A 13257-nucleotide genomic window follows, 5' to 3' on the forward strand; every position below is an offset into this window, starting at 1 on the left:
ATGCTGAGCATGCTGGGAGCTCACAACGCCACGCTGAAATCCAGAGAGATTCTGGATCTGGAGACGAGACTTGCGAATGTACGTATCGCGCGCGTGTGAGTGTGTGTGTGTACTGGTTTATATGTCCTGGTGGGGACTTAAACCTGACTACACACAGACTCATGGGGACTCGTGTCACGGTGGGGACCTAAATTGAGGTCCCCACGGGTAAACAAGCTAATAAATCACACAGAATGAAGTTTTTTGAAAATCTAAAAATGCAGAAAGTTTCCTGTGAGGGGTAGGTTTAGGTGTAGGGTTGGTGCAGGACAATAGAATATACGGTCGGTACAGTAGAAAAACCATTACGCCTATGGAGAGTCCCCACAAGGATAGCAAACCAGACTGTGTGTGTGTGTGTGTGTGTGTGTGTGTGAGAGAGCGTGTGTGTGTCGTTCTCCTGAACGTCTCCTCAGATAAGCGTCTGTTCGAGAGCAAGAGGAAGGATCAGCTGAACGCACTGAAGAACCTGGTGGAGCTCAACGACGTCAACCAGCAGTACAAGATCATCGACATCATGCTGAAGGGCCTCTTTAAGGTGTGTGTGTATGAGAGACACTGAGTGTGATGCAGCTGATCTGACTGAGTCTGATCTGTGTGTGTGTTCAGGTGCTGGAGGACTCCAGAGCCGTTCTTATAGCGGCTAACATGCAGCCGGATGATCCGTTCCCACTCGATGACAAAATTAAAGAAGGTGAGAGACTCTGGCTTTATCACCATTCATTTCAGACATCTGAGAGTCTGAGAGTGTGTGTGTGTGTCTGATGTGTGTATGCTCAAAACTATGGAAAAACCATACTGCCACATGCTGAATCATAATTCTAACATTTTAAGATAAAAAATCATAATGACATGAAAAGTTGAAATCTCGAGTTAAAACATCTTAATTATCACACAAAATGTTAAAGATGTTTTGTCAGTGTTTTTAAATATATTTTTTAATAAATTGAGTATGCCACATTTTTACTTACTATGTCATAATTTTCTACTTTTCTTCACAAGCATATCAATTCTGACTTTAATCTCAGAATTGTCTTTTTGTTATAATTTTTACTTTTTTTAATTTTAAACTTTTAACATTTAAACTGCAAAATTTTAAGGTAAAGTCTTAAATCTCACTTTAGAAGTTGAATTCATGAGATGAACAGTCACAATTGACTTTTCTCATAATCTCACTTTTTTTTCACATGTCCTAATTTCAATTTTTACCACATAATTATGTTTTATCTCATAAGTATAACTTAGTATGCCATAATTTTAAATCTCATGAATTCATCTTTTTATATCATGTTTCAACTTTCTTTATAATTTCAACTTTAAAATGTCATATTTTGAATTCATAAATGATAAATCATAATTATTAAATTAAGATAAAAGGTCCTAACTTTTCACTCGTCAATATCATGAGATCAATACAATAATTTTTACTTTGACATAATTTTGACTTTATATATGAAAATTTCTAAACTTTTCCACGTAATTGATGTTTTTTCTAATAACTGTAACTCTTTTTTTCATTATTTTTATTTAAATTTTTCAATTTGTCATGTCACAATGAATTTTTTTTCATATAATTTTAACTAAATCATGATAAATTATAATTATATAAAATGTAGTATAAGTCATAATTATAACAAATCAAAATCGTGAGTCGCAAATTAATTTTTTGACAGTATTAACTTTCTCAAAATTTTCCACAAGTCTGAAGTTTTATCACATAACTGTAACTTTGTTATAATTTTGACTTTCTCATGAGTATGACTTTGTCATAATTTCAATTTTTTTCTTATAATTTTGACTTGTAATTTCATTTTTTTTGTTTCATAATTTAGAATTTTTAGAATTTTTAATCTCACAATTTCAACTTCTTGTGTCATAATTTAGACATTTTATCTCGTAATTATGGTTTACCAAAGCATGATTGAGTTTTAATTGGCATAAATAGGCTTCCATATAAAACTCTCTCAGACAATTTTTAGTCAATTCACGTTAATTTCTATAGCACTTTATACAGTACAGACACTTCACAGCAGCTTTAGAGAAACAAAACCACATCTCACTCACAAACGTCTTGAATTTCAGCAATCATTTGTATCTACAGGAGATAATCTGGTGTATTTTTTCAGTGAGCTCATGCGGTAGTCTCAGTCACAGTGATATTCTGTGGGTTTAATCAGTTGAATCTGTCTGTCTCTAGCATACTCTCATGTGGTGGAGAACACGGCGTTCTTCGGAGACGTGGCTCTGCGTTTCCCGCGCATCGTCCATCACTACTACGATCGTAACGCGGACTGGAGTCGTCTGCTGCGCTGGGGTCTGCGCTTCTGCAACCAGACGGGCGTCTTCAGCGGAGGAGCCCATCAACACGTGCTCACGCTGGTCAGACTGAGGCATCATGGGATTAACATGACACTAAATACACTGAAACATGAGCTTTAACGCTGTGTGCCTTTTCTTCAGATGTCACAGGAGCTGGGAATCACAGAGAAATCTACAGACTTCGTCAATCCGTATCGCACCGAACGAGACGACGTGAGTCACACACACATACATATATACAGAGAGAGATGTCTATTACTATAGAGTCAGTGTTTATGTCCACGGCATTGTGTTATTAATAAAATTAGAGATAGACTAATAATGTTTTACAATTGCCTTAAAAAAGTAAATATACATATAATGTTATCCTGTTTTGGTTCTGTATAATTTGACATAATATAACCAGGATTATTATAATTAACTGAGACTAAAACCAAAACAAATTATGTTACTTGAAATGCACATTAACTGAAAAGAAAATGTATAAAGAACTTGAATTTTTTTTCATTTCAGGCATCATTTCTCATTTTTATTTAGTTTAATGTATTAAAATAACTAAAAATAATAATAATAAAACCTGTATAGACTTATAAAAAAAAATATGGAAATGGCAAAAACAAATTTTAAATTAAAATGAACAAAATATTAAAATTAATTAAAAACTAAAATACTACTTTAATAAAAACTCATTCAAGCTATTAATAAAAACTATAGTAATATATAAATTATAGTAAAATTACACTGTGTACAAGAGTTCATTAATGGCAAATAAGTCAGTCATACTCGATTTAATTTCAGCAATTTTCTTTTTAAAAAATATTCTAAAAATTCAAAAAAAAATTAGAAAATGTACAATCTGAACAAACATTTAAAAACATTTTAAATCAATATAAAATGAGTTTTAATGCACTTTATTCTTTCATAACAGGAGACTGTTATAATATTGTTTTTAATCTGCTGTATAATAGCTGATATAAACACCTGTTTATTTGTCTAATGTGTCATGTCATATCTACAATATCACCAATTAAAGGTGGGGTAAGCGATTTCTGGTAGCCAATGTTGACATTTGAAATCACCAAAACAAACACGCCCCTAACCCAAAAGAGTCTCGACCCACACATACGTATGCAACCCAACGATTAGTTCTGTGAAACAAAGCAAAACCACGTGTCTACACCCGGACGCGAGTGGTGCGGCGCGACAAAATACTATGGAACTCATTATAATCAGTGATGCTGTCTACACTGGATGTGGCACGACACGACAAATCCCAGACAGAAAACTACTGCTGCGTTCTATTTATGACATATTGAAACAAATTTCAAATGATTTTCAACGGTCGCTTTGTCACGTCCAGTGTACTAGACAGACTTTAGCTGTTGCGGCACAGACACGGTGTTACTCACCTATCGAGAAGAAACAAAGCAACCTCGGCGTCCGATCTCAGGCCTTCCGCTCCTTGAGTTCTCTCCAGCGCTGGAAAGCTGATCCGATATTTACACGGATCCTACTTATTTCCTTAAGCCTTCTTTAGTTCCGCAGACGTTTTCCTCTTTTGTTTTTTATCCGCCATCTCTATCTGTCGCTCGGCTCGGCTTATGTCCGTGACGGCATGTCATTCCTGTCTCTACGTTACATGGTCGCGCTCTCTGTTATCGCGCACAGCGGAGTTCCGTCCCGATGCGCACACACAAGTGAGCACGCTCCCACTCCCACTAGTATTTGTAAATATTAAGCCACAAAACGACTATTTAAATATGAATTCTGCGTGTCTCTGTGTTAATGAATGGCGCAGACGCGTGGTTTTGTTTACCACTCGTTCTGAAGCGCGTGTGACACTCGGTTATATTAACGTCTGCCGTCTCACTAATGAGGACATAAATACATTAACAACATCTCCAGAACTGCTCTGAGAGTCACTTCATGAGCATTTGACCGTTTCATTGGAGTAAAACTATCCTCATATCATATACACACAGAAATGTAGCGGTATTCACGGCAACCCGTCAAAATAAAAGTTTGGTTTAACTTGAAGACATTGTGGCAGAAATATATTACTATTGTTCAGTAGAATGTACGTAATAGGCTACTACTACTACTAAAATTATTAAAACCTTATTTTTAAGGAATAATCATACAATATTTCTTCAATGTTTTAATTGTAATATTAAATCCCCATTATTTTCCAAAAATAAAATTTGTTTAATTTTCATTACTTAAAAGATAAATTAAATGACTGTTTTATGCCTTAAAAAAAATTAAATACACAGAATTTCTGAAGGGGAAAAAATCATTAGACTATTGTAAGAATAAATTAAACTTGTTTTTATGATTTCAAATAATTAGACATACTAAAACAGAATTTGGTAACAATAAAACATAAGGTTGGAAAAAATAATACGTTTCATAGGGCCCTAAACATGTAATTTTGTTAAACTTTTAATAAATTGATGTTAAATTGTTTAAGTTTCATGATTTTAATTAATTATACATGTTTTTTTAATTAATAAAATGTAATTTAACCATTAAAAAGGAGTCCAGAAAAATTTAAATTGAAAAAAAGCCGTAAGCCTAGAGGAAACACTGGTAGGTAAAGCCAGTAGGAGGCAGTAGAGCTTCAGATGTTGATCAGAAATCACAGAAAGTTAAACTCCGTTTGTGTGTGATTTCAGTTTGCAAAGACTTCTACTTATTTTGTCATTATATTGCTCAATTAACCACAGGTTTATTTTGACACTTCTTTTGCTTTGATTTGCATAGTTTGTTGATGTATATTTGTCTGTGTTTCAGGTGCTGCACACGGCCGAGGCCTTCCAGAAGATTCTCCGCGAGGAAGAGAAGAGGAGGAGGAAGGAGGAGAAGAGGAAAGAGATCCGGAAAGGGCCGCGGATCTCTCGCTCTCGCACCGAGTTATAGATCTGACTGAAGATCAGCCGTTTACACTCAATCAGGGAGCCCTGCTGAATCTGCCACGGGCGTCGACGGAGTTTACAGGTTTCAGAACGAGACTCTGATTCGCAACACTTGAGTCTGTTTTTAATTCTGTCTGATTTAGGAGGATCTTCATTAGATTCACTGCTGGTGATGTGAGTGTGTGTTTAGTGCTATTGGGTTAAGGGGAGGAGTCAGGGTGGTGGGAGGAGTCTATGGGGCGAGGTCACTATAGCATTTACTGTAGAGTGAGTGGAGTCAGATTAATGGGAGAGTTCAAAGTAGTGGGTGTGGTCAAAGTGGGTCTGTGTCTTAGATGAAGGTATTTTGAACACTGATATTTCGATATTTAACACACTTGATAAGTTTTGATAATATAAAATCAAAAATTGATGTTCCCACATATGAAATTCAGTTGTTTAGATTCAATATAAATGTTTTATTTGGGGGTACTTTATAGTCTAATAAGAGAATTGTGGGTAATCAATGTCTTTCTGCTTTCTTTAGAAAATATTATTCATAAAACAAAAAAATTGTGCGTGAAGGAGAGACAGATGAACTGAGATCAGAGCTGTACAGCCTTGAGAGAAACTCTTTAATGATGAATCTGAATCAAACTAATATCAAACTAATAAAATGAATGCGTTTCTGATTCGCTTCGGTTTCTCCAGCTGCTGAAGTAAGACGATCATCTGAAACAGCTTCAGTCTGAGACGCTTTCATAGAGACTTTATCAATCTGTTCATGTGACTGTTATTGAAATCTTTACAGCATATGTGGGAGATTATTATCGACAGAATGAATAAAGTTTATTCAACAAACTCTGTGTTTTTCTGCATACCTGGTGTATTATTTTATCGTGTATTCACGTGGTTTGTATTCAGTGTTTTTAGCTAATGTGTTCATTTCATGAAAATGATGCACCTGCAACAGGGCGGGGCAAAACAAAAGTGAAACTAAAGGTGAACATCTGAGCAGCAGCTCGACTCCTGGTGAGTTTATATTCCTGCGAATTTTTAAACCACTGCAAATACATATATTAGGATTGTTTTCCTTATGTGAATTGCATTTGTTTTCTAGGAAACATTTTCATGGACTTGTGATCAGTCAAATACTGTGAAGATGGCGACGGGGCCTGGTAAGAGTGTCTGCATCGGGGAAAGTTTAGTAAACTTTAGATGGCTGTGAATATTTGACTTACAGTCAAAGTCAAGACTTACAGTTTTGATTTGGCAGTTATTTGAATTGCAGTTAACGTCTGGATAAAGCTGCACACGATAACAATTTTGTTACAGCCTTAAGGTGGATTGAAGGCATATTAACCCCACGCAATTATAAAGTAGCCTTTCCCGTTTCAGTGAATGAAATCAAACTGAATCGCAAATCTATTTTAATGTAAAATGTAAAAAATCTTTCCTTTCTAATGCTGCTTTGCCTGAAGACATAACCACAATTTCAGGTATTTTTGCAAACCCGTTTGACAGTGACAGCGAATCTGACCTTTAGTTCTGGAAATTCATTTATTATCTGGAGAAATTCACCTTTGCACCTTTTTCCTAAACGCGGAAGACTCATACTGTAACGATGCTTTATTTATGGTCTCGGTTTCTAGTCAAATGGACATATTTTCCGAGTCAATATTATAACGTTAAACATATGAAATGGTTTTAAAAGCACATGGCGCTATAGTTTCGTCGCTTTACAGTGTCACAGTGACCGTCTTTCTGCAGTAGGCTAACTCACCTGTCATAGATTAATGAGGGGGTCGATGACCTGAAGCGGCTGGAGTTGCATTGAAAACACATGCGCACATCCTACATAAAGCTCCCGATCGGGGCGAAGTTCGGGGGGATTTTGTCCACAAAATGATAAGAGCACACATTATTTTAATATTACATTTAATGTATTACATTATTATTATTATTATTATTATAGCTTTGCAACCCATGCTGGTTTTCGCCTTCAGTCTTTATAGATCAAGCAGTGGTGTAGTCCTAGAAAAAAAGTGGTTTTCTATTACCCAGTTGTACTTCCCACACCCCACCAAAAAAAAGAGAAAAGTTTTTAATGTTTTGTTTGTTGGTTTGGTGGGGGAGGGGGGAGCAGCTGGGATGCAACTAAATACACTGTACTGTACTGAGGTAGTGCCAGGTCTGTTGACCACATTACAGTTCCATATGACTATAATTTCACCATGTTGCTTTGAAATTATAGTCATTGTGAAAAGTGCTTTACCGGTAAATCTGAATTTAATGTTTGTTAATGTCATTTTATGCAAGTGGGTAGAAAAAAAAAATGAAAGTCTTCCGCAGATTGGCCTAATATATATATATGTATATATATATATATATATATATTACATTTAGTCATTTAGCGGACATTTTTATCCAAAGCGACTTACAAATGAGGACAATGGAAGCAATCAAAATCAACAAAAGAGCAATAATAAGCAAGTGCTATAACAAGTCTCAGTTAGCCTAACGCTGTACACGTAGCAAGGTTTTTTTTATTTTTATTATATAATAAGAAAACAGATAGACTACAAAAAGAATAGAGCAAGCTAGTGTTAGAGGCCTTTTTTGCTTTTGTTAATTGTATAATAAATAAAAGGAAAAGAAACAGATAGAATACAAAAAGAATAGAGAAGCTAGTGTTTTTTTTTTAAGAAAACAAGCAGTTAGTAAATGAATAGAGTGCAAGTCTAAAAGGGGCATTTTTTAAAGAATAGAATTAGAATAGAGAGTGCTAGAGTTCGAGGGTCAAATAAAGATGGAAGAGATGTGTTTTTAGCCGATTCTTGAAGATGGCTAATGACTCAAGCTGCTCGGATTGAGTTGGGCAGGCCATTCCATATAGCCTATATATATATATTTTAAATGTACTTATAAAAGCCAATTATTTAGTTAAAAAATTATGTATATTTATACTTACAATATGATGCCTAATTTTTTATCAAATAGTATACGTGGGTCTTTATACATGTAAAAATATAGCTGATTTTATAATGTAGGAAGGGAATTATAGCAGCAGGGGAATTATTGACTGAAATTAGTGAGGGTGCTCTAACCTTAATGCACATCTATTTTCACATACATTTTTGCCCTGTCCATTGCTTTGGTTACACTGTCAATCACTACAGTGTGTATGTGAAGGAGAACCGTTTTATACAAATTCTGAATGGATTAGGCTCAGTCGATGATTAGTTAGCCTACATTAGTTACATTGAGTTTCAGTTTAATTTAGTCAGTCTATCTTTTCACCACATTTTAACATGGATTTCTATAAACACGACAGCACCCAAATGGAAGTTAGAATCCATCATCCATCAGTTACTCAGGAAAAAAAGGTGGATACAATAATCTCTGACCAGACAAGGAACTATCAGTAGTATTTTACTGATAATAATCAAGACAACACTTTTAAGCGAGGTGACAACGAGCAGTAAACAACTGCAGTATAGATAGTTTGTAAGCTTATAAGTTTAAAAATGTTCATTTAGTCGGGTCAAATAGACTACTGTGAAATAGTTCACAGTACAGATTTTAATCCGTTAATCCTTTCCTAAGTTCATCACTATTTTGATTATTGAAATCTTTCAAAGTGCAGTTTTGGCCAGTTGATGCTTAACTTCACTACTCACAACAGTGAAGCTACGGCCTCAGGGAAGGGTTAACTGACCAAAAATGTACTGTGAAAGACTTCACAAATCATGAAGAATGACATGCGATATTATTTGGATAGTGCACTGCAGATTTAGCCAAAATAAACTACTGTGGTCGATAATGACGAGTTTTGGATTCCATTTCTGCAATGTTGCACCTAGAAACGAGTTTAAATTGCTATTTCAAACAGTAAAAATTGTCATCAATAGTAACAAAACTGTTCCCGTTCAATTAAACGCAACTTTTTATTTTAGAAACAAGTTTTCAGACTTTTGGAGACCACTGTGTAGAATTAGTATTTTTTCTGTTCTACACAGTCTTATTCCATATTATCTGATTCTTTCAGAGATGTCAGCGATCAGCTCCAGTCCAGATGATCCAGCGATCCGGATTCTTCTGATGGGCAGAAAGGGTTCTGGGAAAAGCTCGTCTGGAAACACGCTACTGAGAGAAAGAAAGTTTAAACTTAAAAAGCAGGAAGCTGAAGTTTGTGACGCAGTAGCAAAGATTGGAGAGAAGCAGGTTGCTGTCATTGATTGTCCAGATCTACTGGATCCAGATCTGAGTAAAGAGCAGCTGGAGATGTTGAAAGAGCAGCTGGTCTTTCAGTGTTCAACCGGTCTCAGTGCAGTTCTGCTTACCGTTCCTCTAGAGAAACCACTGGAAAATGAGGAAGAGATCCTGGATTTTATTAAGTGTTTATGTGGTCCTGAAGTTCAGAAATACATCATGATCCTGTTCACACGTGGAGATGAACTGGATGCACTGGATGAACCACAGACCATTGATGAACATCTACAAAACCATGAGGATATCCAGCGACTGGTGACTGAATGTGGAGGAAAGTTTCACTGTTTCAATAACAGGAGTAAATCAGATGATCAGGTACAAGAACTACTGCAGAAGATTGAAGGAATGATGGAGGAAAACGATGGGAAATTTATCATGGAACAAATGAAGAGGAGTGGCAGCAAGGACATTGTAATAAATTGTAAGTTGTTTCATTGTTGTAAATTACTGCAGTAATACATAATGCGCTCACCTGTTCATTAAAGTTAAAGCACTGATATTTGTTGTGCTGTAGTTAAGAGCATCTGCAAGTGCCTTAAATGTAAAACTGATCTTAAAGGAGAAGAGCAGTTAATATCACACTGTTGTGATGTAGTTTCAGGAGAAAGTTCAATGGATGAAGATCCAGATGACATTCAGATTCCTGAGAGGAAAAACATAATCAGGCTGGTTCTGCTGGGAAAAACTGGAGCTGGAAAAAGTGCTGCAGGAAACACCATCATCGGTAAAAGAGTGTTTGAATCCACCATCAGCTCAAACTCTCAAACAAAACAGTGTCAGTCAGAAACCAATGAGAGGATGGGCAAAAAGATCTCAGTGATCGACACACCTGGACTTTATGATAATGTACTGAGTAAAGAGGAGGTTATTACCGAATTAGTGAAATGCATAACGTACGCCTCTCCAGGACCTCACGCTTTTATTATTGTGATTAAAGTGGGTCGATTCACTGAGGAGGAGAAAAACACAATAAAGGAGCTTAAAGAAGTGTTTGGAGAAAAAATAGAAAAATATGCAATGGTCCTCTTCACCCACAAAGATCAATTAGATAAGAAAAATCAAACCATTGATAAGTTTCTACAGGAAAGTGATCCAGATCTTAAAAAGCTGGTACAGAGCTGTGGAAACCGATTCTTCTGTTTAGACAATGAATCTGCCAGTTTCCCACAGTTCACAGATCTGCTGAGTAAAATAGAGATGATGGTTAGTGAAAATGGAGGCCACTTTACAAATGACCTGTTTGAAGGAACAGAGAAATGCATTCGGGAGATTCAGAAACAGAAACTGCGTGAGAAATTGGAGCAGTTAAAACAGAAACAGGGCATTCTAACAGAATGGCAGACAATATATTGGAGTTTAGCAGAGGAGTCTCGACAGGAAGCGCTGCATTTTATGTTAGGTGAGGTGAACATAGCAGCTGTAGCCAAACTCATGGGGAAGGTAGTGGTGACTTCTGAGGAGAAAGAGAGCGCCATAAAGGAGGCTGAGAGCATAGGAATCAGTCGTAGAGAGGCAGTTCGACTTGCAATCAGAGCCACAGGGAAGCTAGCAAAAGAGAGGTTGTGTGGGATTCAGTGAGAAACCTCAATAATGATCACATACACAAGATTACCGACAAGCTCCTTCAACTAAACTTTTTCTTTTTTCTGATTAATGATCATTTTACTTGTTGATATCTTGAAACCAAGATACCACTCACTGTCATTGCTGTTTATTCACATGATACTTTCATAAATACCTTTTTTTACTCCATTATGTCTGTGTTTGATTAAATCTGTATCAAGAGTGAGTGTGAATCTGACATGAATATCATATCTGGAAACACTAGTGAAGAAAAGCAGACGCAGCACAGTAACACTTTACAATAAGGTCTCATGCTGACAAACTGTAATGAATAAGTATTGCTCATTGCACATCTACTTTCATCTACTTATCAATATTTTTTAGTGCTCGCTATAAATGTATATGTGATTCTGTATCTCTTTTGTATATGTGTTTGAGTTAATGTGTTTTGTCATGTGCAGAATGTTTTGTCGAGTGTATTATGTGTTTTCATCCATCATCAGTATTTGAAGGGGTTTTACTGTCCTCTAGTGGAAAACACTAGTACAGACACACACTTTATTCTTCTACATGACTCTTAATTCATGATTTGTTGTTACCGTTGTGACAGAAGTATCAGACTGAATAAAGTTGAATGAAGTACAAATGATCCAACTCTCGTATGTGAGTGTTTCATGTGTTTAGCTGCAGCTTATGATAAAGTCTGAACATGTTTGCTGCAGTCTCGTTCTTTCTGTCTGTGTGTAACAGTAAACTGCTAGTTTTCATATATGAATGAACAGGTAATTTCAACTGAGAGGAGTGTCTTTCTCCATATGGAGTCAAACATGAATTAATGAATGAATGAATAATGCATTTATATAGCAAAATTTACAGCAGTTCTTCTCTCTGTGAGTTTACATTCAACATCTTAATGTGCATGTGTGTAAATTCGGTATAATATGTTACACATTAATGGAAGCAGGATTTAGTGCATATAAAAATAATCTCTAAAGCCCTATTCGCTCGGGATTAGTATTACCTGCACTGTAAAAATAATTCCGTAAAATTTACGGTAAAAAAACGGCAGCTGTGGTTGCCGGAATTTTACTGTAAAAAATATGATGGCAGCGTTTTAGATTTTACGGTTTTAACTTAAATTTACAGTTAAATACCATAATTTCATTAACTGAAATTATGTTAATATACCAACCTATTGAAGTACTGAAATCTGTTTTGTACCTTTGTAATACACTGATAACCACCCGAGGTCCTGTGATAATATTAGTCCCTTGCAAATCGGCAAGTATGTGATTTGGCCAGGTCGTATCATTTTTTTTTTCAAGGTTTTTGTTTTCTTTGCGCCTTTTATCCATCATTTTGGAAGAGGCTGCGTTGGAGTGTTTTGATAGTAGGGCTATTTCTTTCTGCGTAAAATGATCTTCATGTGAGACTGAACTCAGTAATATAATTTACATTAATGATATTAATCATTTATCATTTCAGCTCATCATATTGCAGGATTTCAACCATCTAAGACTGAAATATGTCATAATCTGTTTCCAAAGGCAAAGCCATCTGTCTGTCAGAGTGAGGATTCAGAACACGGGTGAGTGAAACAAACTGAGAGAAAGAAAGCCTTGAAGTGAGTTTGAGTGAATCACATGATCATTTGTGAAACAGATGGATGATGTTTTAAACTCAGACTCTGTGAATGAAGATTCATCTGCTGTAAGTCAATAATAATGTGTTTCTCTCAGTTCTCCTGAATCCGATGAAGGTCAGATATGATCATCCTCATTCACTGCAGGAATCGTACCACGCAGTGGAAAAGCTCCATAACATGGATGCAGAGAAAAGCTGATGGTATACAGCCTGAAAACTAGTGATGGTGAAGTGAAGCGTTCTGATCCAGTGAAGCTTTCATCACAATTGTATCGGGAAAAGGTTCATTACTCGAAGCTTTTAAAAACGGTTTATGCTGTGGCCATCTAGTGGTCATAAAAATAAATAACACCTTCCAAAGTGTTATGTTCCATTACAGCCAGTGGTTTCACATCTGGTTCTACAACTGATTTTTAGTTTTATTATATTTTATATAAATAATGTTTATTTATTGTCAAAGTCATTCATTTGTGTCGGTGTACTGGCACTAAAATAAGTAAAATAAATAAAACATAAATTCATAAAT

General features: G+C 35.8%; 2 protein-coding genes across 2 annotated transcripts in view; both read left to right on the top strand.

Annotated features, from left to right (window-relative positions):
* Window positions 1-6084, top strand: part of ccdc134 (coiled-coil domain containing 134) — an 11614-nt gene extending 5530 nt beyond the window's left edge. Inside the window, exons 3-7 of the mRNA XM_016542820.1 lie at window positions 456-577; window positions 649-733; window positions 2237-2418; window positions 2500-2571; window positions 5152-6084. Coding sequence (XP_016398306.1) covers window positions 456-577; window positions 649-733; window positions 2237-2418; window positions 2500-2571; window positions 5152-5277 — 587 coding nt within the window. The 3' untranslated portion in view covers window positions 5278-6084. The remainder of the gene's footprint in view (window positions 1-455; window positions 578-648; window positions 734-2236; window positions 2419-2499; window positions 2572-5151) is intronic.
* A 3218-nt stretch (window positions 6085-9302) lies between these two features.
* Window positions 9303-11106, top strand: LOC107731662 (protein AIG1). Its single transcript, XM_016542812.1, has 2 exons — window positions 9303-9945; window positions 10120-11106. Exons 1-2 carry the CDS (start codon window positions 9303-9305, stop codon window positions 11100-11102), a joined length of 1626 nt encoding a protein of 541 aa, XP_016398298.1. The 3' UTR covers window positions 11103-11106.
* The last annotated feature ends 2151 nt before the right edge of the window (window positions 11107-13257 follow it).

The sequence above is a fragment of the Sinocyclocheilus rhinocerous genome, unplaced genomic scaffold (assembly GCF_001515625.1).
Source record: "Sinocyclocheilus rhinocerous isolate Xijiao unplaced genomic scaffold, SAMN03320098_v1.1 scaffold5418, whole genome shotgun sequence".
Lineage (NCBI taxonomy): Eukaryota > Metazoa > Chordata > Actinopteri > Cypriniformes > Cyprinidae > Sinocyclocheilus > Sinocyclocheilus rhinocerous.

Bases quoted from the DNA above. Each gene is read 5' to 3' on its own strand.
- LOC107731662 (XM_016542812.1), top strand. From the start codon at position 9,303: ATGTCAGCGATCAGCTCCAGTCCAGATGATCCAGCGATCCGGATTCTT. The intron at 9,946-10,119 runs GTAAGTTGTTTC...GTTGTGATGTAG, and splicing joins CAAGGACATTGTAATAAATT to TTTCAGGAGAAAGTTCAATG.